This window comes from Poeciliopsis prolifica, unplaced genomic scaffold (genome assembly GCF_027474105.1).
Source record: "Poeciliopsis prolifica strain line A6 unplaced genomic scaffold, Auburn_PproV2 SCAFFOLD026, whole genome shotgun sequence".
In the NCBI taxonomy this organism is placed as follows: domain Eukaryota; kingdom Metazoa; phylum Chordata; class Actinopteri; order Cyprinodontiformes; family Poeciliidae; genus Poeciliopsis; species Poeciliopsis prolifica.
The window spans coordinates 4,011,546-4,039,329 of record NW_026562401.1 but is presented as its reverse complement, the minus strand read 5'-3'; the positions used below and the strand labels follow the sequence as shown (position 1 = coordinate 4,039,329).

At 40.4% G+C, this 27,784-nt stretch overlaps 2 protein-coding genes across 4 annotated transcripts; both read right to left on the bottom strand.

Moving 5' to 3' along the window:
- Positions 1-177: 177 nt before the first annotated feature.
- Positions 178-21,156, bottom strand: rusc1 (RUN and SH3 domain containing 1). Of its 2 annotated transcripts, XM_055047687.1 has the most exons (12): positions 21,067-21,156; positions 15,308-18,562; positions 11,158-11,985; positions 8,345-8,467; positions 8,175-8,251; positions 7,159-7,333; positions 6,810-6,915; positions 6,645-6,691; positions 5,864-6,354; positions 5,539-5,771; positions 5,082-5,249; positions 178-3,401 (listed from the first exon to the last, which is right to left on the bottom strand). In XM_055047687.1, exons 2-12 carry the CDS (start codon positions 18,435-18,437, stop codon positions 3,236-3,238), a joined length of 5,544 nt encoding a protein of 1,847 aa, XP_054903662.1. In that variant the 5' UTR covers positions 18,438-18,562; positions 21,067-21,156; the 3' UTR covers positions 178-3,235. The 2 variants fall into 2 exon arrangements, with proteins under 2 accessions (XP_054903662.1, XP_054903663.1); XM_055047688.1 differs by lacking the exon at positions 11,158-11,985.
- A 1,509-nt stretch (positions 21,157-22,665) lies between these two features.
- Positions 22,666-27,595, bottom strand: fdps (farnesyl diphosphate synthase (farnesyl pyrophosphate synthetase, dimethylallyltranstransferase, geranyltranstransferase)). 2 transcript variants are annotated; one of them, XM_055048212.1, is made up of 10 exons: positions 27,450-27,595; positions 26,572-26,724; positions 26,345-26,485; positions 25,546-25,626; positions 25,324-25,446; positions 24,696-24,784; positions 24,540-24,612; positions 24,329-24,406; positions 24,097-24,231; positions 22,666-23,216 (listed from the first exon to the last, which is right to left on the bottom strand). In XM_055048212.1, the coding sequence occupies exons 1-10, from the start codon at positions 27,450-27,452 to the stop codon at positions 23,016-23,018; spliced, it is 1,077 nt and encodes a 358-aa protein (XP_054904187.1). In that variant the 5' UTR covers positions 27,453-27,595; the 3' UTR covers positions 22,666-23,015. The 2 variants fall into 2 exon arrangements, with proteins under 2 accessions (XP_054904187.1, XP_054904186.1); XM_055048211.1 differs by lacking the exon at positions 27,450-27,595 and having other exon boundaries at positions 26,572-26,928.
- Between the last annotated feature and the right edge of the window lie 189 nt (positions 27,596-27,784).

Sequence of the window (27,784 nt, the reverse complement as noted above, 5' to 3'; positions counted from 1 at the left end):
GTTTTATCTGCTTGATGTTCAAAAACGATATGTGGTAAAAAAAAAAAGTTTGTTTAAATACCGTCAGCTTTGATCTTAACCATTTCAATTATCCTTCCAGGATAAAAACCGTTAGTATCAAAGATGGATTTCCACGTGAGGTATTGTGTATGACATGCGAATCAAACAGCTGATCGGTTTGGTTTGAACAGATGATTTTTATTAGATGTATTTACAAACAAGCACATGCAGGAGGTGGACAATTGACGGACACCAGAAGGGCACGCAACTATATGCAACAGTGGGACTCGGAAATGTCTACGAGCTACATTACACCAGAAAGAGAAAAAGAGAAGGAGGCTTTCTGTTACACACACACAGCGAAACAGCAGGATGTGCTGACACATGAAAGTGCTCACATCATCTCTACTTTCACTTCCATATACACACACACACGCACCACCATCATCATGTTCTCACCCTCACGCTTTCAGAACCCAGACAGATAGAGAGCTGTTCCTTTTTATACACCTTGGAATCAATAAATAGTACATCCAATAAATTATCAGCTTTCACATAAAAAAATCTAAATAAACTTTATTCAATCTTTTTATAACTATCCATTTGATGGTGTTTTATTATGATAATTATTTACAGTATGAGCATGTAGTGGCTTCATTTACTGCTACTGGACTTTTGCTGTAGCGCCAGTAATGTCATGCTACATGGCACTGGCCTACATAGAAACTACAAGGATATTTTGAAGAATTGAGCTCTCCCTGATTTGTCAGTGGTAAAGAAACCTTCCTACAGAACCAAATTCAGACATCTTCGAGTCTCTTTTCATCTTGTATCTGTAGAGTTTAAGATATCTTGCAGTGCCTCAGTTGTACACGAAAACTAAAACGATGACTTCGAAACACAACAGCTCAACGTGGAAGCATATGCATAGTCGTCGATACATCTAGAATCCAGAGATAAACGGGTAAATATATAAATATGATGCAAAGCAACGGGTTTCATGAGTGGCGTCAGTACAAACGAACCACTTCCACCATCACCACTATCATTAATATCAATGATTATGATCAGGAGACCTGGCAGGAAGATAAATACAAAAGCTGAGGACCAGCCACCAAACCTATAAGCCTCACTGCAGCATTTTACATCACTTCAAGGATCCCCCCCCCACTCGCTGCATTCATATTTTTATTTCAGATAGTGTTACACAAGAGCTGAAAATGTTTTTGTGAGGTTATTTCGCAAACCACAAGATGAGCTGCAGATTGCTTTGTCTCATATTTCACCACTAGGAGGGTTATATAAATGTGTCATTCATTCAAAGCATTCATGCTTATACTAAAATGCATTCAGGGTTAAACTTTATGAACTATACGTAATCATTTTCAGAAAATTACAGTACTGCAAAAGCCTTGAATGATCCCTGGTTTCCTTTATGCTTGCCTTCCAAGGAGCCAGACTTTCTTGCAATGTTTTAAAAGTTGCCCTTATTAGTAGTTCTTCAGATTTTCAGAAATTTTCTTTGGACTTTGGCTGCTTTTTTTTCTTGCAAGTTTTCCTGTCCCAGACCTTCAAGCTGACTACAGAATCTAACTGAGAAACGTGTCTGTATACAGCAGATATGTGGAAGAGACCAAATTTTACTTTTTAACCTACATGCAAAACACAGTTTGTGGTACTGCATATCATTCTGAATGCACCACTCCAACACTGAAGCTCGGTGATGGCAGCACCATGCTTTTCTGTGTTGACAGAAAAATAGGTTTGCAAAATAGGTTTGCAAAGAAGAACTAGTTTTCCTCCTGGTAAACCTGTCTGGCGCAAAACACATTTATGTTATGATGGCCCAGTCAAAGACCAGACCTAGATTCAATTGAAAATCTGTAGCAAGACTTGAAAATGGATAATTACAGTCTAAATTCATCCAATCAGTTTGAGCTTGAGTGATTTTGCCCAAAAGAATTAGCAAAAATCTCAACCGTAGAACCATACCAAGGGTCACGTTTATGTCTACAAAACAATGTCTTGGGGAGGGAGTTTAATGGACAACACTTTTTTTTGCAAGGCGCTGTGCGTCAGAGGTCAGTGCTTTGACAAAAAAGCATCATCAGTTAAAATGATGGACAAATATTGAGTGAAAAAGCATTCAAAATTCAAAGAACACCTAAAAAGACTCTTTGAAACCCCAGAGAAATATCGATCAAGAAAACTAAGAGATTACAATAAAGTCTGGCTCTGTTGAAGCAAAATTTAAAGATATAGTGCTTTGTAAAAATCTTTTGCACCTTAATGTATGGCAACAAATTTGCAACACAAAAAGCAAGCATAAAGGAAGATGCTGGATTTAACAATTGAAACATAGAATTTACTTTTCAGAACATCTACTTAATGTGTGAGGCGAGTTGCATGTGTAAAGATGGATCGACCCATTCCTACCGGTCAAACTCACAATAATGTCACAGTCTTTACTGTTTCACTTTTTTTCCCCTCTTGATAATCTATCTGTCTCGGTAAAACCCCTCTCAGTTAATATAGCTATACACATGGATTTATTATAATTCATATATATATATATATATATATATATATATAATTATACATTCTACTAGAATCGCAGAAACACACACAAACCGGGCCAGAGATGAGAGGTTGGTAAGAGAACACAGACCTACACAGCTACAATTCACCACATTGACACGCAGTATGCAAACAGGAGCTGCGGCGCAGTACTCTGGCATCCTTTCTTCACTCAACGACCTGCCGGCTGCAGCGCTGAAGCTGACTGCTCCAAAGATGTCACTTATAACACGTTCAATGGACAGGGTCTCCCCCGCCATCAGCTGACGTGGAGTGCAGGAACGGAAGAAAAGGATTAAAAGGGACGCTTCACTTAAATATTAGAATGGTTTGAATTTGAGTTGAGTCATTACTTCACGCCATCTGCTGCGTTCCTGCTACTTAAACTCATTAGCTTCCAAACAGGATGAGTTTTAATGGGAAAAAAAGGCCCATATGTTCACAACAGGAGAGGATGGGAGAATACTCGAGATGAAAGCAAAGCGGAGCAGATGGCGTCATGCTCTCAGCTCAAACCCACGTAAAATATCCCTTTCAGAGTAGTGCGACCTTCCCATAAACCCTACAGACTCACTTAAAATATCTTTAATATGTATATATTTTATATATATTTATTTAATATAATATGGATTTTAGTGCAGAAGTTACAGCGCCGACGTCACATGATGAGAGAGGTGTAGCCAATAGGTACCAGCCCCTCCTTGTCTCCCTGACGACATCGAATCCAATCCTGATCGACTCCTCCCAGCACCACCAGCTCTTCGCCTTTGCAGAAGCTGAGCTCCGAACCGGTTCCGGCGTGGTCACACAGCGCTCGAACGGACCTGAAGCACAAGAACGGTTACAGCCATGAGAACGACACTGTGAACATATGAACCAGGGCTGGATGAGTCACGACCAGGACCAATCGGAGCGATGAGTCACCAGACTGTGAACGTCCTTCAACCAGAGAAATGTTAACAGCAGCTATTCTGATCTCTGCTACACCCACTGGGGTTCCTGGAGGTTTAAAAAGAAATGAAACTTTGAAATGCCTTGCTGCTGAAATGTGCTATACAAATAAAATTTGATTTGATTTATTTTTTCCCATGACTAGTCCATCCTCTTGTATAACTGATAGTCTAAATCTGACGGTTTTATTTCATGTATATAATGGCAAAACATGTTATTTAAATATCCACCAAACATGGATTTTCTTTCATCGTAGTGTGGAACAAAATTAATTATCTACAATATTTAAGATTACACCGAGACATGTATAAAATATTCTGAGTTGTATTAGTAGTTTTTCTACTCCTCTCTCCTAGCCAACTGCACTTATCATAGCCTCAAAAGAACAGTTCTTCTTTGCATAGGTAAAAGAAGAACTGCAAGGGAAGAGATAACAAATAATTATGGGAACGGGATGAGATGCTTAACTTATCTGTGTAGCTTTGGAAGAATCCAGGTGAAGGACGCCTCCCCCTCAGGGCTGTCTATTTGGTTCAGATTACCCCTTTTCATGTTATGTATCCTAATTTGGTATTGGGCATTTGAAACTCCCACTTCCTGTGCGCCAAGGAACTGTATATGATTCTGTGATTGTTTCAGCGCTGTGTCGTTGTGTCGTTCTCCACTCACAAGTGATATTAAAGTTTTTGTTCTTCGCACGTTTGCTGTCTCAGTCTCATCTCTGGAAAATCTGTGCATTTCAACAGCAGTACTCTGGTTTGAATAAAGCGCCAATATGTCAATAAAAGTTTTAGCCAATTTTGATTTTTCTTTGATATCAATTAAATAAAATTTAAACTGTCAGACATTATTCTGTTTTTTTGTGTGAACTTTCTTTAAAGTCAGAGTTTGCAAACATTTCCTGAGTATTTGGTATTTTGCAAAAAAAAGCTTGTTTTTGTGTTTGTTTGTTTCTGCTCCACAAGCTTCCCACCATAGTTTGCTGGAATTCTGGCCCATTCCTATTAGGTTTGTGGTCTCTAATCCTCTCCTTCAGCGAAGCTTCCTCACATCATGATGCTGATGAAGGCGTTCACAGCCTTACAAGGTTCTCCATTTTTTAGAGACCAGTCATTAAGAAAAAACTATAATCTGGCTTTATAAATTTCTTCTTCCTCTCTTAGTGGCTCTTTAGTCAACATGACTCTTTTCACTGTGAATAATCACATTGGTGGTAATTAATATTTGATAACATTTTGTGGAAATGGATTCTTTATCATATCCTTTATCATAAAAAGCATTAGGATAATATATCACACTCAGTTTCATTATGAAATAAGCTGGAAAGCTTGATGCATTTACTTGAGATTGTGGTTTCACCGTGAGTTTTTCAGTCTAGGGTTAAAAATGTATTTACCAACTACATATTTCAGCCAAATTGAGTCGTCTTTAAAGGTTCTAAAGAATATCAAAACGTGTCTTTCTAGTTCAATGGAAAATTAATGAGTAAATAACAACTGCATCTCTAGCAGCTCAAGCTGAAAAGGCAGCTCTAGCATGAATCTGTGTTCTACCTGAATTGTCTGGGTTTTTCTTTCATTTCTGTGGCGTCTGTTGTTTTCTCTGATTCTATGTCTCTTCCTTCCTGAAGGTCACAAGTTCCACGTAGCGTTGGGGTGGAACTGCTGCTCACCATTCGGGTCAGAGCCGTGACACCAGGAGCTAACCACTGAGAGGGACGCCTGTGGATGGGAGAAATCAGACATAGAGGGTCATGAGATACAGGACAATTTTGTGGGCAGAAAACTATAAAAGTAGAATTTCACTTGATCGTTACATGCAGATTATTTAAGATTATTTGTTGTCCTCAGTGACATGGAGAAAAGAGTTTTGCTGGAGTTCTTTCTTTAATTCCCAAAAAGTGCAAAAAAATATTTTGCCTGTCTACATTCTGGACAAAAGCATAGTTTATATTCTTCCATCCTAAGTTCCTTTTCTGTGCTGATGCACTCAGTAAAGACAGCGGCCCACCTGGTTGGTGGTGTGTGACCCGTAGGGCTTTTGGAGGCTCCAAAAAGCCGGCCCAAACTCCAGGGAACCTGAGAGCCGTTGACAGGGGAATAGTAATTTCCTGTCTGGTCCTGGAAATCAGGACTGTTGGTGTTCATCTCCTCCTTTTTCACGGCAGGCAGGCTAAAGTCGGCCAGGTTCTGGCTCAGCCGACCTCCCCAGCGCATCACGGCTCCCCAGCTCTGCTGGATCACCTGCAGTTACAGTAAAAAAGAAAAGCAAAAGTCCATTTGGCAAAACTGTACTACCACAAGTGGTTGTAAGCATTGGATGATAAATTACTAACCTGTCCTGCTTGATGGGTAAAACTATCTTCATCTACATTAGAAAGAGGTAAAGTTTCGATTTCCTTTTCCTGCACCCACAGCAGCTGTGGACTTGTTTGCCCAAAACTAGGTGGAGCCTTCACAGGTTCAGAATCTATACTTGTTGATGTCTCTGATCCCCCATTGTTTAAAATCGGGGAAGAATTTGTATTTGGTGAATGTTCTGGGCTTCCAAAGTCCACTTCTGAGAGGCTCTCCATGTATCTGCCAGCTGGAGATTTCAGCTGGCCCTGCGGGGAAGCCTGGGGCCCGGCCTCCTGATGGGGAGACCTGGGCATCTCAGGCCTGTGAGAATCTGCCTCCAGATGATGGTGCTGGAAGAGCAGGTCGAGGTTAAAGGTGAGCAGGCTGAGGGGCTGCAGCACGAGGAGCAGCTCCTCAAAAAGAGGCCAGCAGGTGGTCAGCGACAGACGCATAAAGGAAGTAGGATGGTAATATGCCTCCAGCACATCTGAGGTTGAGAAATATCAAGGTTTAGAAATTGCGTGTAAAAGACGAATTTTGAAAACTATATTTTTCAGTGGTGAAATGTTCTGTGAAATACTTCTTGTGTCAGAGTAATTAGGACTGAATGCAAATCTCATTTAAAAAATTTATTTGCTGCTTTTGTTAACTACACAAAATTCCACTACAATATGTTTTGCTGGTTGAAGCTCAAGATGTCATAAATCTCTGGGGATATGAATACTTTAGCTAAGCATTGCAGCGACAGCCAGATCTGTTAATGATTTAGAAACTTACCGCTGCAAGACTGAAGATGACACAGCCAGAAATCTAGAAGCTTGGTGCTTTAAGAGAAAAATTATAGAAAGGAGAATGATATAAGCAGTTGCAATAAGAACATTTCCAGAGGACAAAATGTCAAACTTTTTTACACAGGGTTAGGAAAGAAGAGCTATTCCTTACTTTAGCAGACCAAGGAGGAATGCATTGAACCTCTGCTTGCTGTGTCTCAGCTGCGGCAGCTCGCCAACCCGGATTTGTAGGTTGAATAAGGCTTGAGTTTTGGGACCTTGCAGAAATGGTTGAGTGAAAGAGCATGAGAGTGAAAAAGAGGAAGACAGGTGATTGAAATACTGCTGTGAAGCTTGGCACCAATACAACGATCAATATCTGCATCCAGCTGGTTTCCTCTATTCAGCGTTTTCAACAGTAAAAATCAACAAAGATGAGGGATAAATATAAAATTGAAGTTTATCAACATCAACGGACTCCAGGACAGCTGCCAGACACCGTCCAAGTTTTTGGATGTTACCTGTCCTCGTTGTGGCCTGCACCAGACTCCAGGCTGAGTTTGGCCTCCGGCCTGCAATCAGATCACTCTGGTGAGGCTTCAAGCCGTCGGTCAGCAAATTGTGCAGGGCGGGGCAGAGGCACTGCAGCACCAGACGGCCAAGAGAAGGATTTATGGCGCTGTCTCCTGATAAAGCCTGGGGTGAATATGGAGGGGAGGGAAATGGAATTGGATGAGTTAAAAGGTTTGAGGCAATTGAAAAAGACGTTTGGAGAGAAACTCTCAAGAGAAAAAGGAGTGAAATATGCAATTCATGGACAAGTGTCTGAAGGAAATATTTGTTGATGAAATTCAACTTTCCATATTTTCCAAATAAGTCACCAGAATACTTTAAATTAGGAAACTTTAGCTTAGGAAATCATGCAGCGATACTGAAAGTGTCACATTTTCCTACATAATCTGTGTGTTTTACTCTTTACCTGCTCTCGAGTAATGTAGTGGTCAAAACATTTTTTCTGTCATGCCTTTCACAACTCTATAAGTCCTTAGTTTTCTCACAAAATCAGGCTGCTTGGCTCTCCAAAGCCTCTTCCAGCTAATACTGCACATGTTGTGGTTCGAAGAGAAGTCAAAGTTGTCGAACAGCAGCTTTAGTTTTTTCACTTTCTCCTTCATTAGCTTTATTTAGGCCATACACAGAGGAAGAAAAATACTCCAACAGATATTATTGGCATAAGCATTCTCTTTATACCCTTTTTGTATGTGTATTAAGTGACCACTCATTCATTCAGCAGTTTCCTTTGAAAGAAGGTTGTTTTTCTTAAAACAACCGGTTATTTTTCTACAGCCGCACAGAGAGACCGGCTTCAAGGGTCCTCTTCCATGTATGACATTGCATTTTTGTTTTTGTGGGCGTGACTCAAAACACTTTTTTGAAAAAGTTTAAAAATTGATTATTCACTTTGAAAACCCACATCTATACATTTAAACACTTTCAAAAAGAACAAAGTAATTAAATCTGCTCTTTAGGGACTGACCTTCTGGACTATGGTCCGAGAGGAACTGAACTGAGCCAAGATGGCCTCCACTGCAGCGCTGGCTCCACTGACCAGAGCTGAAGAGAAGAAACATTAAGGTAGGAACTGGGTGACAAGTTTATATGCAGTAGAAAAAAAAAAAACATGCATACAAATGCAAGAATGAACACCTTTCTTTTCCTGCATACACAGAGAGGTAAGGCCGAGACCCCTCACTGAATGCTCCGCATCCTCGCCCATCCAGGGAACGTCTATCTTCTGTACGGAGCCGGCAAACGAGACACTGCGGACGGCTTGCAGCGGCAGAGAAAATAATTACATACAGCTTCAATTTCTAAGCAAAACTAACATATGAGTGTTATTAAGTGAAATTAGGCAGATGTAAGCAGATGGTGCTTTGTGAGCACATCCTGAGTGTTGGAGCCACAGAAGTGAAGTTGTTTTACATCTGAATTCGTAATGATGGCTTCTTGTCAGCTTGAGTTAAACAGAAGCCCATGCATCAACCTCAGCTCACAAATTTATCAGGAAATTAATCGACCCATACCGACTCGCTTAATGCTTCCAATTTAAATAATAGATTTCATAAAACAAATTCCTGAAATCTTGCAAACCCCTAAAGCTTTACTCAAAGCACTTCCAGTGTGAATGTCTGCCCCCTCTAATAATTATTGTGACTCATTTAAAACTACAAACATTATCCTTTGCAAGGGAATTGGGTTTTAAATTAAACAAGAGCAAAAACCTAAATGTAATTTACAAAAGAGCTAATCCTGAAAGTCAGTAATTATAGCAGTCAGTCTCAACAGTCTTGAGTTACGTTTTTAAAATTGTGCAGTCAAAGTGTGATTTTCTTTAAAGTAGATAGTTCATCACATGCAGAGCCACAAATCTCACCCTAACAAGAAAGATTTTAGGAATTATTTATAATTATAATAATAATTAATTATTATTTATTTACTGCAAATAATTTTAGGAATTATTTTTATGTTCTTTTTTAAAATGTGAATGTGATGCAGTCTACTGAATATCAACCTAAAGTTTTGCTAACTTCACCACCCATATAATTGTGGCTATGTTGTTGCAAATTTGGAAAATCTGCTCTATTCAACAGACAACATTTTCTCTGCTACTATTAAAGTCCAAATATCATAACTTTATTTAATAATTTAATGTTGGTTGATTGTGTTGAGGTCAATGTTGCATTTAAATTGAAACCTGAAAAACTCCCAAAGTACTTTGGTCTTCCAGCAACCAGCACAGCCAAGCATAACTTCAACTTGGAAAGGTAAGTGTTTCTCCTGCGGGAGAGCCAATTAATATGTGCAAGAGAGTTGAACACGCCGCTACAATTTATTACTGTGAGGAGCAATAATTATTGTTGACGTTTCATGGTGAGACACGAGCAGCCTGCAATATTTCCCTAATGATATTTTTTTCCTGGAGTACGCTAGAGACATTTTATTCTAGATCTGGTTACAAAGAAAATGTAGAATTGCAGAGATGTAAATGATAACTTTAAAAATGGAACAGTCTTCACTGTGTTGAAAAAAAAAATCTTGTTACAATCATATTTTTTAAGTTAATTTGATAATTTAACGTAATCAAGGGCTGTCATAACAATTTACCCTCAAAGTCCAAATTTCAATATGTCCCGGTATTATTAGTAAAGAAAGAATAAAATAAAGCTCTAGTTTTTGCAAGGCTTCAGCAACAGAGCAGAAATGTTCATCTATGAATTTCTTCAAGAAATATATGACATGAATTCAGAGGTATTTGTGAGTATGTGTAAAACATTCTATAAATTTACAGTAAGAAAACCTGAACAAACAAGAAGCTAAAAACAAATAAATATTGGGGTTACCACAAAAATAACGGAACATATAATAAATGTGCAAAGACAGGTGTTGTGAACACACTGGTACTTATAGAACATGAACTTATAATTTAAAAGTCATACAGTGGATTTAGAAAGTCTACAAAATGACTATATTAAATTGCCAAGGGTTTGTGACATGAAAAATAAGACTACAATAAATCCTTTCAGACCTTTGTTCACCTTTAAATTGACCTGTAATCCTTATGACTCAAAAAATTAAGTGAAAAACAGTAATCTTTTTAAAGGACAAATAAAACTAAGAAATTTAGTTGCATAAATGTTTACATCATTATCAGTTATTATTATTGTTACTATTATTGTTACTCTTATTACTTTTAATAGTAGTAGGTATAAAAATATCCCAGTTGGAAAGAAAGTGTGCAAACCTATGCAACTGCATTTTTTAAGGTATTTTTCTTTTTTTGTCCACTCCACCGAGGCCTAATTTTTTTTTAAACAGAAAGTTTGCAAAACCTTTAAAACATTAAAGGTATTAAATATAGAAAAGTTCTGAAATCATAAAGCTCCTGGCATTTTAAATAGGGTGGACAGTCTCTTTTAAAATCCACTGTTTACGAAGGTTTAACTGTTATTATAGTGGAGGAAACAAGAAACAAAGTAAACACTTCTTACATTTTCTCTTTAATTTAAAGATCTACAGTGCTGTGGGTGTGCTTTGGCTGAGATGCATGTGTCAATTTTAACACATCATGCAGAAACAGGAGAAAAACAAGGAGAGAAGCCAGAACAGACCAACACAGACAAACAGACAGGGGAGGACGAAGAGAGACAGAATGAGCAGAGTGGCTGTAGACACGCTGTGACAGGACCAGCTGTTCCCTGTCTGAAGGCCCTTTTTGCAGATTTGAAGGAAGAGTGGAGATAGGACATATCGAATGACCTGCAGGTAGGTGCCCTCTGATATCACAAACAGCTGTAGTTACGGATACGTTCAAATCTGGAGAACTCCCTCAAAGCTAAAAAAGGGAACAGCCACTCCAGAGTGAAACATGCACAAGTTAAATGTCTAGCAAAATAATTACAAAATAAATAAGAAAAGAGAGACAGAGCAAATGTGAAATGCAGTGTGAGAAAGATTCTTACTCGCCACATGTGGCTGCGGAGGACCCTGGTAGAGTTTAGGGGGTACAGGGGGTACCCTGGGTGGGATGGGAGGGTAGAGGTTGGGGTAGTAGAGGGGAGCAGCGAGGGCAGGAAGGGTGTGAGAACGGGGAAAGAGCGGGGAGTTGAGGCGAGAGTGCGGGAGAGCTCCAGGGCGCTGGGGAGGGGAGAGGGCCCCAATGGGGGAGAGGCGTGGAGGGGCGCCCCGGTGGAGCGGGCAGTTTTTAGGGTGGTACAGGTAGCATGTGGGGAGGGGAGGAAGCTCTTTGGACATTCTGGCCTTAATGCTGCTATCGTCTGCACGGCAGCGCCTCTCTGAGTAGAGTGAATCCACAGCACTGAAGCTGTCTGGGTAACTCATCATAACATCTATGTTCTTATATGGAGTGGTGCAGCCCAGCGGTCCGGAGGTGCCACTAAGCGAGGCGTGGGTGTCGCCTCGCTTCTCCGAATCGCTGCAGTAGAGTGAGTCAAAATTACACTTCGACTCAACGTCCCCCGTGTTGATTTTGGAATCGCTGACGTACTTATAAGCTGAATGTGTGTTTTCACTGAAAATGTCTCTGTAGTAATGAGGAGAGTCTGCGCGGAAGTCAGCCAGGGAATCATCAAATCCAGAGCCTACAAGAGGGCTGGAGTCGTCTCTGTGGATATGAGCTGAGCCTGCAGCAGCAGGACCCCACTGTTTGTTGGAGGACCACCGATCTGCGAGGAGCTGCGAGTTATGGGGGTCTGGGTGGAGGGAAGGGAGGGCAGAGTGCAGAAAGTAGGGTTCAGGGGACCGGGTAAGGGAGAGCGGGGGTGAGGAAACTGTTCATTTCAGAGCATTAAGCGGAAAAATATTAGTCAGGATAGGGCGGACGTAAAGCCAAGCAATGGACATACAATGGATACAACCGAGTGGGATGGATGGGTGAGAAAAAAACCCAAAGTGATAATGTGGCAAAGAAATGGGAAGGAGAGAGAGAGAGATGCAGAGAATGTTAGTGTAAAACAGGAGAAAAATGCACAATTCTAATATTTCAGCCTCTATTGTCTAATAACAGAGCATTAGACTCAGATTTGGCTCATATTTAAAAACTGACCACAGGAGCCAGAGAGGCTGATTTATTAAGATCAATTCCACTTCCTTTAAATAAGGGTTAGTGTGCCTGTGGCTGTCAACCTCCCCTACATGTGATGTTCAGACTGCAGATAAGCAAATGTTAAGAACAGCTGTGAAGGCAACGTTTGCGTGAGTTTTTGTTTGTCCAGACAAAAATGAAAGAAAATCTGGCAGCAACTGAATCCTGAATTCAATCTTCTGACCAGCAGATGGCAGCTTTGAACAGAAGTCTTTAGATTTTGGATTTGAAATAAATAAATAAATGCTATAAAACCTCAGTATTTGACTGGGGTTTTATGTGATAGACCAACACAGAGTAGTCAGTAATTGCACAAATACAGGAAGTTAATAATTAGCTTTCAAACTGTTTAAAAAAAACAAAAAAAACATTGTGTGCATATAGATTTATTTATCTAAATAAAATCTAGCACCCCCAATTGCTCTAAGGGATACATGTGTGCAATTTCATTTCAGAATAAATCCAACTGTACTCACAGTAATTTTAACTCATGAGTTAAAAGTGGAACTTTTTAGGAGGCGTGCGTCTCGTTAAATGAGGTATAGAAGTAATATAATTTCAGTAAAAGTCTAGACCTTAAAGCAATTAAGAATCTGGGCTGAAACTTGAAAAATGCCGGTCCCACATGCTAGAATCAATCTGACTGTGCCTGAGCTGTAATAATATGTAAAACAACGTCCCTAGAAGCTGATAGGACTTGCAGCTGCAATCACAGTCAAGGACATAGGAAAAAGCATCGAGTCAGAAATATTGAAAAGACATTGCACGTCACACCTTTCAGATATTTATTTCTAGTAAAAAAAAAATTATTAAAAATCCAGAAGAATACATTAAAATTGTTTGTCTTGAGACAAACTAAAAAAGTTGATGAGGTGTAAACACAGTGTAGTTTCACTTTCTATCACTTCCTTGAGAAAAGTGTATGAAGATAGTACATTTTTAGACTCCATAAACTACTCAGAGTACTTTAAACTTCACTGCAGTGCTGTGTCACCTCCGGATCACCTTTCCTATGTCGGTTTTCTCCTTTGTTTCCTCCGTTGCTTTTACCTTCCTGTCCTCCCCAGCAGTAACAGCAGTCAGCGTATGAATGCTGAGTCAGTAGACAGAGATAACACACTTCAGTCTCTAACCTCGGCTCTGTAGAGCCTCAGAGTGGCACTACAGTTTTCTCCCAGGCTAAAAAAAGAGCTGAGAGAGAAGTCGTACCTTGTTTAGACTTGAACCTTTGAACTGAAGTCAACATATGCTACTTCCTATTATCAAAACAAAACTCTTAGCAATTGGCCTATACACAGAGATCCACCCCTTTGGCTCTTAAAGGTGTACACACCTTTTTGTAAGTTGTTTCATTTTCCTGTAAATACATAGATTTCAGGAAAAAAAACAACTTGTTAATTTCTTCATGAGCGGTAGGAAAAATGTTCAACACTACTGCATCAATCAAAGAGATATTTCACTCCAAGATCTTAAAGAATTAAAATAAACTTTCATATTAGAGGACTCTGTGGATACAGGGAAGCAAACATCCTGCACATTATGAACTGATGGGAATTAAATTCATCAGTTTATAATGTCATTTATAGGCATCATAAACATTAGTAGGATTAATCGGAGAGAAAAAGCTATCAAAAGCAACCTTGCTCTATGTGAAAAAGTTATCCTTGATATACCTAAATCAATGATGAATTTTGCTGAACCAAGGAAGAAAGGACATAGCAAAGAAGGAGCACTTTTATACAGTAATAGTGATAATAATGCCAGGAAATACATGTATTTTTCCTTACTTCTATTTGCCTTTTTCCTACTTTTCCCAGACTTGGCAAATAATAAAATCAAATTCCAAACTTTTCCAGATTGAGTAGGGATCCAGTTCTGAAAATAAGAAAGCTGAAAATGTAAGAATAAAAGTAGACTTTAGTGCTCTTCCATTATCCCCCAACCCTCAGAATGAAAAGATGATAAATAATTGAATAAGTTTGTGATGAAGTCACACTTTGATAACCAGTGGAGGATGTGCTGGCTGGAAAGTTTCCCACCACCTCTTTTATCTCATATTACCTCATCTATCTTCACTGCTGTTCATCTTCCACTCCCGTGCTTCCCTCACTCCTACACTGCGTACCCCTCATTATCAGCCATCCATCACATCACCCTTACTTTCCCTCTGTGAGCCATGCTCAATGTACCATTACCATTAATGAGTCAACATTTTCATCCATCTTGGTTTTTCTATTACGAGACAACAAGGACGAAAATGTCCAAGGAAATAATCTCTGCATGACTGAGGATATAAGAACGCAGCCTATCTGCCTGTTTGTGATTCTCTCTTTACCCTTTTCTTTATCTTTTCATCTCGATTTTCATTTAGAGTTTGCAATGGACACATAAATACAGACATCTACAGGGCTGTGCAAAACCTCCTATCTCTTCACGTTTTACTTCCAAATACTTAAAACAAATAATTAATTCAACAAACATTGTTGGACTGGACGCAAGGTTAAGCGTGGATGAAAGCTAACATTGCACATCAGCATGAAATATGACGGTGGCAGCATCATCTGGATAATGTGTAATTTTCTGCCAACATTACACACGTTACTGCTTTATGGTGTCTATCACATAAAATCTCAATGAAACATACTGACGGTTTCTGGATGCAACATAACAAAATGTGAAGGACTGAAAAATGTAAGAATACGTCTGAAAAAAATCTTAGGTTTTCAGCTAAAAGATTGTTCAACAAGGCTTGCTGCAACTAAAAAAACTGTTTTGTTTTCTTATGGATTTAAGTAAAGAAATGGGAACACTGTGTGTCATTTTCACTGCCTGTTGGTCACAAAGAATCTACAGATCAAATTGGTTCTTTGCTAACTCTTTTGAGGCTCAGTTGGAAGTGAATTAAAAACTAAGACCATTTTTCTGTGTGAACATGAGAAATCACTTCAACTGTATTAAACTGGAATAGCCTTGATAGTTATGTGTTGACTCATGAAAGTTGTACTCACCAGAAGTTCTCGATTCAATAGTTCTCCCTCCATCAGCCCGGCCTCTCACCTCCACTTCCTCTTTTCCTTTCTCTGTCTTCCTTTCCTTCATCTCTTCCCTCATCTCCCTGTTTTGGTCTACATTCCACAGGCTGCTGTCACTGACTGAGCAGCCGATCTTCTGCGACAGGCATAACTCCAGCTGTCCACCCTCCTTGTCAGCTCTCTGCAACATCTCCTTCAGGGCGGCCATGGAGGTGAGGGCTGGAGGCGGCTGCATGAACAGGGCTTGGGCCTGTGAAGTGTACTCCCACTGGCTGCCGTCACTACCAGCCTTCTCCCTCCTCCACCTCAAGTTGTAGAGTATATCTGGGTCGGGGGTGATAACAGTGGGGTCGGGCTCGGGATCTGTGATCACCTTTGTGGGAGGGGAAGTGCTCTTGTTGCGGAAACGGAGCTCTTTAAACGTTGTCACCTTTGGACCAGAGCCTGGAGATGAGCCTGATGACCTGAGCTTTTTTGGGACTTCGGTGGTGGATTTTCTCTTCTCCAGTACTGGGAGCTGTGGTGGGGCTTCACATTCGGGTGTGAAAGCTATAAGCCAATCAAAGCGCTCAGGTTGCTCAGAGTTAGCAGGCAAAGTGCTGACTTTGAGGGGCGCTAAAGAAGGTGGGATGGGAGGCAAAGGTCGAGGAGGTGGAGGAGGTGGAGGAGAATCTGGTAGCTCATTTGAATAAGAGAAAGTCTTTCCTGTTGCTTCGTGTGGATTATTAAAACCTGTGCTGTAGTAATGATCTGTCACCAAAGCAGCGTTTTTTTGCTTTCTTCTTGCAATTTCAGTGAAAGAGGTGGTCCTTTGTCTGTCTTTGCTTTCCCCCTCCTTAATGCCGTCCTTAGAGGCCTTTCCATCTCCACCCACTTTGCTTATGTCGTTTTCCTTCTCTGCCTCCCTGTCTTGTAATCTGAACTCGCTGGACTCCTGAGATCTGGATGTAAAGTGATTATCTGCTTCCTCCTCATCGTCCAGCTCCCCAACGCAGACACTGAGCTCAGGGCTGAGTTTGAGGAGCTCGGCTTGGGTCAGTCCGGCAAGCATGAGCAGCTTCCGGATCTCCACGTCCAATGTGTGGAAGGAGGGCGGAGGGGGCAGGGCAGGTGGTGGTGGTATGGCGGGGGGTGAGAAGGAGCAAGACACTGAGATGACAGGCGGAGGAGGCAACGGTGGAGGGCGTGTGGTGGGTGGCGGCAGAGAGAGGGGAGTTCTTTCCTGTTCAGCTTGAAGAGCAGCGAGGCGCTGGGCCTCCTTCCTGGCCAGGTGTCGCTTTCGAGGTGGAGGGATGGGTGGGGTTGGAGTGGGAATGGACGGAGGTGGGGAAGGAGTGGTATAAAGGGTGAGATAGGGAACTGGTTTGGAGAGAGGAAGAGGAGGGATGGAGGGTGGGGATGGAGGGAGGGGCTTCTCACATCGAAATGTTGAGAATGTGGGCGAAGAGGAGTTGGGGGAGAAAGTCGATAAAGTGGGGGAGGTTGTGACAGCCATGGAGGTGGTCTCTCTGCTGATGTTGATGTAGGTGTGGAGATCAGAGCTCACGCTGGCATGACGGGCAGGAGGTTTGGGGGGTCTGGGTGGCGGCTCAATGGGGGAAGGGGTGAGGGAGTCTGGAGCAAGGGGATCTTCACAGTCTGATGGAGCGGTGAGATCAACTCCGGCGTCTGAAAACTCCTGAGACTCTCCCATTGTTCCATCACGGGTTTTATACAACTTCCAGGGAATGTCAATGTTCCCCATTTCATCCATAATATCTGAGAGGTCCTGCTCCTCCAGATCCTCAAGATCAAACCCCTTCTCATGAAGTCTGGCAATGTAAGCCAGCTTCACCTCCCTATTCACTTTTTCCAAACGATCCAGGTGATCTAGGCGATCCCTCAGTACATCCCAGTGTTGTGCCCCTTCCAGATCCCAGCGAGCAACTTGGATCACCTGGCTGAAGCGCTCCATTTTCCCAAACTCTCCTACAGACTCTAGGAAGTCAAGTAGATCTAGTTTGTTGACATCAGAATTGTCTTTTACCCCTAAGTAGTCAGGAGAAGGGGAGTCAAGCGCAGAGGGGTAACCCTCATCGGGGGAGCAAGAGGCAACTGGGGAACAGGAGGTTAGGGAGAAAGGATTCTTGTTAAGAGGAAGAGATGAAGGATGTTTGAACTCAGTGAGTTGGTCTTTGAGGTTCAAAGTAGCAGACAGATGGTCCTGGTCCTGTGAGAAGCACATGGAAGCGCACTGATCGGCACAGTCAGACTCCAGGTCAGAGCAGGAGCTGATGGAAGTGGAGGATGATGAAGTAGAAGAGGAGAGTGAGAATTCCAAGAGGGAGGGGGGGCAGTCACAGCATGATGGCACCAGGGTGTCATCATCGTCATCGTCACTATCTATCTCATCGTCCTCATCATCTTCGACAGCGGTATCTCTGCTGCTCATTTCCTCCTCATCATCTTCATCTACAGTTTTCTTGTTGTCCACGTCTGCGTTTTCATCTGCGTTCTTTACATCGTTTTCCAGATTGGCAGCAGATTGGGCAGAGGGCTCTGCATGCGAGGGAACCGGCTCTTTGGCCTTCATCCCATCACGCTTTTGGGCCAACTGAACCACAGGAGGAGGAGGTAGCTGCAACTGCTGCCTGATGGAGATGGTGTTGTTGTTGTTGTGGTTATGGTTGAACATGCTGTTGTTGTCCTGAGGGGAGCGCCCATCGCAGCACAGGCAAGGGAGGCTTGGCTCGTTGCAGTTTGGATCCAGAGGGAGGACGGAGGGAAGAGGCAGAGGAGGGGCAGCGACCTCTGGCGTGTTCCGTGTCGCTGCAGATGGCCGAGTGCTCTTCAGTTTGGGTTTGGCCAATCTGGAAGCAGTGGGGCCCTGTTTCTGAGAGCTCGGTCTGGACTGGATTATAGGAGCTCGTGGCTGTGCGGGCGTCTTGCTCCTGGAGGAAGCAGTGGGGGCTTTAACAGCCCGCCTGGGGGACGGGGTGGTGATTGTGTTCATGTTTTTATCCTCCTTCTGAAGACTAGAGCCACGAAGCTTGGAGCCAGCTGAGTTAGGGGTCCGCCTGCTGGCGTCGAAACGCCGCGGCTTTGTAGTCTGGGAGGACGACTGCATCGTGGGAATGGGACTATTTAAAATTCTCAGATTCTTCTGTTGCTATAGAAACTGGTGCTGGAAATTCTGGACAGATCCGGTCTACGATGCACCGTAAGTCACATCTTGGCTCGACTCCCAAGATCCTGCAACATCAAAGGAGACACATGATGAATCATTTCTACGAGCAGGCTCGGCTCACCAAACACCAGTTTTGGTGTCTACACGTGTCTTTGTTTCATACGAAATTGAAGTGAAGCGAATGTAGTCTATAACATATTCATTAAAATCCAGTTTTACAGATATCTCTGGAGATCCAGAGAACACTTTGTCTCATGCTGTTGATGTCAAAGAAAATAACATGTGATGATGTCTTTTTATTACAGTCAGCTATGCATGAGTAGGGATATTCCATTCTCTTTTGTATATCTGCATATCTCCAATGCCTTGCAAAAGCATTGGATTGTATTGCTGAAACTCTGACAGTAAAATGGGTTTACAAGTCTTCATGGCATACAAAGGGATTCACACCCTTTGAACTTTCTTAGACTTTCTGCAGAATTTCCCTGTCTTAAACCCATCTTCTTATCAAATCCACCCAGGCTCCACCTGTACTTCCTAAAGAGAAGCGTTTCCAACCAGGATTGAAACTGAATTCCACTTTTGGACTGTGCTTCATATTTTATGGGTGCTGGATCATTTTTAATACTTTCCTTTTTTCAAATTAATACTATATTTCATTTTATGTCCTTTTCAAAATCAACATGAATTATGAAATACTTTCTGAGTGGTTTTGTTATCCACTGCCACAGGATCCTTTTTTTTTTTACAGCTACTTAAACACTGACAGCAAGAAGACTCCCTCGTGTGGCATGCTCAACATAAAATTTAATTTCATTTGAACAAGTTTTTCATTCTTTCTAAATATTTTTGCCCTGACATTGGAAAAGTACACAATCTAACAAGCTACCCTTGAAATATTACATAATTAATATTATGTACTATTAAAAATATTATTAATATTTAGGTAGAAAAGAATAAAATGGCAAATTTAAATGTTTGTGCTCTGAAAATGTGGACATTACTTGGAAGATATGACTACTTTTATACAATTACATTTCTTACACCTTGTCATTTTTTCTCAGTTGCTGCAAAGACTGTGTCCACCGTACTTATTGTGTTATTTTTCATCTTTGATGTTATTGTAATAAATTTCTACAGTTCTCCTAACACGGTGATTTGTAAAAGTTTTTTACATATCGTTACAATACAACCACAAACTTTGGTATATTTTTTATTTTATTTAACCCTATTAATAATTTTCTTTCTACTTCAACTCAATTCAGTTGAGTTTATTTATACAGCAGCAGTCCATAACACGTCTTTTAGAACAAAAAGTAAATTCAGTCCAAAAATGCAATACATTTCAATTGATTCTAGTTGTCAAAAGATGCAATCAAGCTCAGTTTATTAATCAGACTGATTAAAATATGCAAGGACATATAGTGACTTCAGCACTTTGCGATGGTCTAACATGACATCTCCACAAAATAGTTTGCGGTTAAAATGTGACAACATCCGGACAACCTGACGGGATACGAATGCTTTTGAATGGCATCGTGTAGATAGAACCGTCATCTTATCGGAAAGCTTCCTCAGCAATCATGAGTCGATAGAGTTTCCGTCTGTGCCACAGGCTGATGAAAGGAAGGAAGAGCAACATCAAATGAAAAAGATTGTGGGGGGGGGGGGAGGGGGGAGAAAAAATAAAAAATCCCCAATACCTGGAGCATAACGCAGATGTAACTGGAGCATGAAATAATCAGCACATCACTGAGTGTGCCTTCTCATTTTTAAAGCCCATCCACCGAGGACTATTGCTGACATATAGAAAAAAATATTACTATATATATATATATATATATATAATATATATATATATGTTCCCTTCACAGCAACGGGAACATAATGACTCAATAATCTGCTTGTTCTCAGGAATCAGGTTGAAGCCAGCAAAGCATATATATATATATATATATATATATATATATATATATATCTATATATATATTATATATATATATATATATATATATATATATTATATACATATATATGTTCCCTTCACAGCAACGGGAACATAAATGACTCAATAATCTGCTTGTTCTCAGGAATGCAGGTTGAAGCCAGCAAAGCTATAAAGTACACCAAGGAACTAAAATACAAGCCCCTGCCTATCTTTGCGTGTGTTTGGACGGTCCCGTGCAGAACCTTGTTTGCATTGATCCCACAGAGCTGCTGATGGAGACAGGGCTGAGGATGGGTGGAGGAGAGGGGGTGGGGGAAGGCTACATCCATCCGCATCGCTCTCAAACAGGCCCACACGCCCCATTTATTACGCTTTATAGCATCAACCTCCATTTTATCCCTCTTCTAACTCCAATGTGCGAATATAGAAATAAAATGATATTAAATAATGTATATTTAAACCTACACAATCTACATATCACGACCTCAAGCGGAATTCTGTTTTTTTTTTAACCATGTTAAATCATGACATTTTCTCTGACATGACTCGTTAAAGCAGGTGCGCTTAAAAAGACAATATACGGACATGCATGCAGACAAATGTTGCATTAAAGTAACTCACGTCGGATTCGTTTAAAGATGGGTGAAGGTCTCCATCTCCTATGTCTCTCTCACATCCAAGTCCGGGAGGATGTGGATTCTTCTCGTTGTTAACGGCCCTATCGTTTGTCTTCTCGCGAGAACACAGAAACGCCTCATTTCACCCCCCCCCCCCTCCCCTTCAGCCAACCCCTTGTTGGCATCAGCATAATTAGCCTCAAAGTCCATAACATTCCAATTTTTTTTAAGTATTGTCTTCAAATAAGTGGGGGTAAAAATAAAAAAATAGTCTTTTATAAATAATAAATTGTCCTGACATTTGTTTAAATGTGCCATGGATTTATTAGCTCAATTGCGAAAAAAAAACCCCACACAAAATATTTAATTTCTTTAATAGCAATTTTTTCTATTTAAGTAATTTAATTCAGAAATAGAACATATTTTATATAAATGCATTAATGTATTCCATTTTTTTCGTTTTTCTTTTGTTTCAAAACATTACAAAAAACTGGCTTAAAGTTAATGAAAACCAAAATTCAGTTCCTCAGAGAAGTGGAAATTTACATGAGACCAATAAAAATCATCGAATACAAGCCTGTATGAAAAGCAAACTAACTTACAGTACACAATGTGCACTAAACATTTGCTTGGGATACATTTCTGCAAGAATAACTTCATCTGTGACCTGATAAAGCATTTCATCTTTTTTTTTTTTACACAAATTGTGCAGTATGGGGAAAAACATGACTTGGAAACAATCTAGCCAATTCTCTTTTCACGCCTGGTAAGAGGTTTCTGAAATTGTATCTGCTTCAAGAAAAAAAAAAAAAGGCCTCACATGAGGAATGTAACAACTGCAGGTGAGGACCAGAAGTTTGTAATCCTGCTGAGTCAGCAGTCATCCCTAATATGAATGCTATTTCACCCAAATGTTTTCCTCTCACTTGATTTTTCTTACTAACATATCCAGACAGCAGTCTTTGAACAATGACCCTCAATGGCTTATCCTTTTGTGAAGCATGTTACAGACCACTACTGGTTACATTAGCAGTTATCATTGTGTATGCCATGAAATAAAAAATTTTATGTTAAAAAGTGTAATATTCCTGCTTTTAATACAAAATGCTTAATTATTTTAATATTGACCATTGAGGAACATGGTTTCATGTAAACATTTCCTGTTGGACTTTTATGCTATATTGTGAATGAGACGAACTGAGGCTGATTTTCGTTGCCGTTGTTCAGTTTCGTAATTGTGAAACCGGATCTAATTTACTGTGTCACTGGCATATTAACATTGTTGACAAATTGCTGTCTTAACGCATTTCATGACCGTTATATCCTACATGGTTCTTGATATAAACGGTCCGATCATAACTGAAGTTCTGACGGGGATTATTGAGGTTTTCTATAAAGGGATCAAATGTCTGTGATTGATAAAATGAGATGTAGATTAAGTGACAGTCCTTTACATACCCTTCACTGGTTTCCAGTGAAGTGTATGGTCTGGTTCTGTGGACCAAACCAGAACATTATTTCTGGATGTTTAACAATTTCTTTCAGTTGCTCAGCAAGTATATTTGGCGTCCATTATTCTTGCCCAGAAAAAGGATGCAAAAGAGACAGATAATACATAATTTATTAGGCGCAATTAGATTGAAACAGTTGGGTATTTTATAAAAACATTATAAAAAGGTTTTAGGAAATAATCTCCCAGGAGACATATCCTTCCCAAGCCCAAATAAAGTACAACTCTTTCTTTGACATTATTGACAAAATATAAACGATACCTGCGTTGGGACTTTGCTGGGATAAATATACCCTTTTCTCTGCCTTTTAATCCTGTTCTCTGACATTCATAACTTACTGAAAAGCTACTTAAATACTTATGTTCAACTCAGATTGGTTTGAAACTTCTCCCTTGTGATTTTAATATCCTAGTTCCAGTTCTTTCCTGTGATCTTCCATCCCTCACTTGTTCCGCTTGTAAATCTTCTTGGCGAAGTTGAGGAAGATTGAGTGAGGAAGGTTTGGAGCGTGCCGAGCGATGAGTTTCTGCAGCCGCTGGTAGCTCTCCTCCTCATATGTGTGATACAGTTTCGGCATTAGTAGGGCGTTGTACACCTCTTTGACCTTCGCCACGCTGGCTTCATCCTTGCGCCCGTAGCAAGCCTAAAGAGAATGTTAAAACATCAGCTCTTGATGCAATTCAGTGGAAAACGTGTTGCATGAAAATAAAACAACCACACGCAAAATTAACCTTCTTCTGAGTCCATCACAAACCCCAGACCTACATCACAGATAAACCCTTCAGGGTTTATCTTCGGAGTCACAAAAAAGATCCAGTAAGATCCAATATAGAAAAATGTTTCAGAGGATGACCAAATGCTGTTGAGATGAAATTGCAACACATAGATAGGAATTGGTCTGAACTGGTGCAAATCAACCTAAAGCTTCACAGTGGGCTGCAACAAACACCTGCCTAAGTAAAAATAGGGTTTTTTTTTCATTACGAAATGTGCAATGGCTCTAAGGGAAAAAATAAATCCCATGAGTCTTAAAAGAGCTTTAGATTTAACTGCATTTCCACAGAGATCCAACATGGAATGGTTGTTAGCACAATTTTCCATGAACATCCAAATGTGGATGCACTTAAAAACATTTGAATATTATTTCTTAAGAACAGCCTGATTATATCAGCTGCACTGTAAAGGTTTTAGTAAACATCGATCTTCTGAAAGTAAACAAGAGGAAGCAGAAAAATAACAGGATATGCAATGAGATGGGTATCTTTGTGGAACATCCTTATTTGTGGCCAGAAAATGGCTGAAATAGGGAAACTGGCATTTTCAGTCTGGAAGTGAAGGCTAATTTATTGATAAATGTTTGATTTGCCTTCAAAAACAACTTTATTTTTTGTTGGCGACGACATCCATGCAAGGAAACTTATAGTAATCTGATGTTGCGGCATTGGAGTTAAACTTTGACCCATAGATTAGGTTGCTATGAAGAGATTTTTGCTCAAATGGGAATGCTGCACAACAAACCTCACCTCCAGAACTGATCTCTGCTCAGGAGTCATCACTTCTAGGGCTTTCACCACCAGCCAGCTGCATTTGTTGTCCTGGATGTCTGTCCCAATCTTTCCAGTCACAGCTGGGTCGCCATAACAATCCAAGTAGTCATCCTGCGGAATAAAACGTAGAAATGGTTTATCATCACGGCAGACATGGCAGCATGTTATTTAAACAGTGAGAAAACTGATCATATTAATAACCAGCTACCTGTATTTGGAAAAACTCTCCCATCTCCAGTAAGATCTGCTTGGCATTATTGTGTTCCTCTTCGCTGTCAATCCCTGCCTGCAGGAATGAAGGTCCAGCATGTCAGCTGCATGCTTACAGTCTGTGCTGGCTTAACTTTCCCCCAAAAAACAACTCTGCAGTCTTCAACTTATTCCAACTATACAACAACTAACAACACAAACATACTCACCATGTACATTGCAGAGGCCACTGGGAGATAAAACGAATAAAAGGCAGTCTTGTATTTCACAATTGCTTTATACCTGGAATGAAGAAAAATTTACATTTTTACTCTGATAAACTGCATATTTAAATATTTAATTTAAGATACTTCTTCTGCTTTTACCTTTCCATGGTAAACCTGTTCAGGTCAATGTGACCAGGTGGAGCCGTCATGAGGTCCAGGGCCTGACCAAGTTCAGTCTGGAAGGTGGACTGAAACACAAAAAGACAACGATAAAGAACATCATTTTTCTTTTGAGAAAAATATCATCATTTATTTTTCTCAAAGAAATAAGCAGGCTTAAAATCTGCGGCTTTTAAACTTAACGTGCATTTTAACATATAAATTGCAAAAAAGTTAATCTTCTAAGCAGATACAGTTACAGCGTCTGAGCTATCCATAAAAACCTAAATGAACAATAGGGAGGAAAGATCAGAGGACAGAGGAAAGGGAGTTAAAAGACAAGCAATAAAGAACAAAATGTAGGACAAGAGGAACAAAGGAAGGAGTTAGGGAAAGAACAAGACAAGACTGAAAGACAGGAGAGAAGAAATTAAATTAGGGAAGGTTACAAACTCATACTTTGACATATACAAACATATATTTTTAGGAAAGACTTCAGACTTATCATCCTTCTTCAAGGCAAAGTAAAATCTTAAACATGGAAAACTTTCTCTTGCAAATAGCGGTCATATCCCAACACTGAGGTAAACACAGCCCACCTTATTGCTGCTTCTCTCCAGGGACTTACCTCATTAAAAAGCTCCAGTAAATGGACGTAATACGGCTCACCCCTGCATTGCCTTCGAAGGAGTCTATATATTGATGCCTCCACAAGAAAGGAGTCATTTATTGCATCCAGGCCTATTCCATTCTTAATAGGAAGAAGAGAATATTTATTTATGTGTCAATAAATGCGTAACAAAAATACATTTCAGCATAGATTGTCTCTTTTGAATGGCTGAGCGCTCACCCTCTTGTACCAGCAGGGTTGACCTCGCCGGGTCACAGATGCATCCATGATGTCATCCGCCATGAGGAAAAATGCTTGAAGCTGTAAGAAATAGAGTGACAAGGCTGAAGCTCGAGATAGCAGCACACAGTAACACCCCGAGTCAAAGAAACAAGATTTTACAAAGAGCTCAAACTACAGCGCTTTTATCCCTAGATGTTTTCAAATTGTGTCTTATTATGACTTAATACTTGTATGCATTTTATTGGGGTTCATGTGATAATTAAATACAAGGAAGACAAAATAAAAATAGGATTTCAAGATTTTTACAAATGGACATCTGTCACTACAAGCTCAGTCATATTCTATAGCACGCTTCTGCGCAAATCAATTTAACTCCAGGTTATAAGCATCAATGTTTGGGATTGTTATGTGAAAAAAAAATTCTGGCAGCATCACAACTTCATACACATTTGTTGATTTTAATTTGTGGACTACTTCTGTCCGGGTTTTATATCAGATTATTTGTTTATAAAACTGGTTCTAAAGAATAATCTTGACTGTTTTATTCAGACCCTGGTCCCTAAAAATTAAATTTACTCATGACCATGCATGTCTCAGTACCATTTGACCCCAGGTGTGATATCTGAAACCCAATTGTTTCAACTAAAAACACAACAGTATAATGCAAAATGCTTAATAGTGCGCTCTACTAAAGTTTCCAACTTTATCTTTACAATTGCTAAAACAAAAGTTTGCTAAATCATGTGGATTTACCAGGCACTGGCTAATTTTTAAGTATGAGACTTCAAATCCTTACCATCTCTATGCACCAGCCGACCGTCAGAGCTTTCTGCACAGCATCCTGACTGAGCTGGGACGGCGGAAGAAGCTCCCTCAGGGAGCCAATCACAGACAAACCTCTGTTCTTTTTGCCTCCAGGAACATTGTAATCCAAAACCTACACCAAAAAGCGGATAATTAGGCTAAGTCAAAACTATGGGATTTGCAGCGAAGCTCACAAAGCGATGCCAAATAAAGCTATACCTCTCTCAACCTTTTCAAGGCGTCCGCCAGCGCAGGATCCTGGAGGTCCCTCTCGGTCAGCTCTGTCACCAGCTCCTCGAACTTGGCGTCAAACAGCTGAGAGTCCGAGAGCGACGCCTTTTTGCAGGGTGTCCCATTGCAAACGGTGTCCCCCTGCAAACAGGAGGCAGACAGTATAAATGCCCGGCTTTTAAATCTGAACGGAGACGCAGCCGACCGGATTGCCCGAATGGTTTTAGGTGCATTAATGACACCGCTCAACAGCAGGCGTCTCATTCTGGAGCAAACTCACTCCAGGAGCGCGACGATGTGTGGCTTTAGCGGCAACATGACGTTACAAACTCGTTTCAGTCTACGATGGAGAGAATTGTCGAAGTAAGCTTCCGATTTGTGACTTCCGGTACATATAAAGGGCAGTTTCACATTTTTTAAATTCATGCTCAAAAACCACCACTTTTAGAAATATTTAGTCAGGACTCCACTACCAACATTGTGGATTATTTAAAATACATCACGTGACCTGTAGAATCACTGCATAGATATTTTATATATGCCCAGAATAGTAATATAGGTTTTATTTTACAAATCAAGAAAACTTCACAAGTTACATTTTAAAGTGCACACACTTAATCTACAGCAATCCAATATGAATTTGGCAAGTTTACGTGTTATCAATTGTTAATTAGAAATATTTTAAAGTTCCATAAAGGACGTGAATATACCTTTAAATTGAAAGTGACAAATCTGAAGCTAACTTCAGCGTCTCGTCAAACTGGGTTGCTGTGATCGGGATGATGGTTAGCTTTCTGCTTTAAATCTGTTATCATGCGATGTATGAAATAACCTTATGCTTCGTTTGTCTGTATATCTTTACATACCATAATATCTTTGGTCTGTTGTTCCAAACTGCACCGTATAGTTGAATAAAATCAGCTTGTATCTCCTTCTCGCAGACAAACGGAGGTTCTTTGAACGTTCCTTCAAACCAGGACATGGAGATTGTAGTTCATTACCTCACCCTGGCTGTTTTTATCTGAAATGATCAGAACTAAATGTCCCAGCGTCCCTTGCATTTGGGCGAGGTCAGAAAAGGCTTCATGTGACATTAGACGTTTTCATTGGTTGCTCGCATCGAACCAGGATAGGATCTTCTGATGATCGACCAATAGGATCTAAGCATGGGCGGAGCTTAAGTGGAGTGGTCAGATTAAAT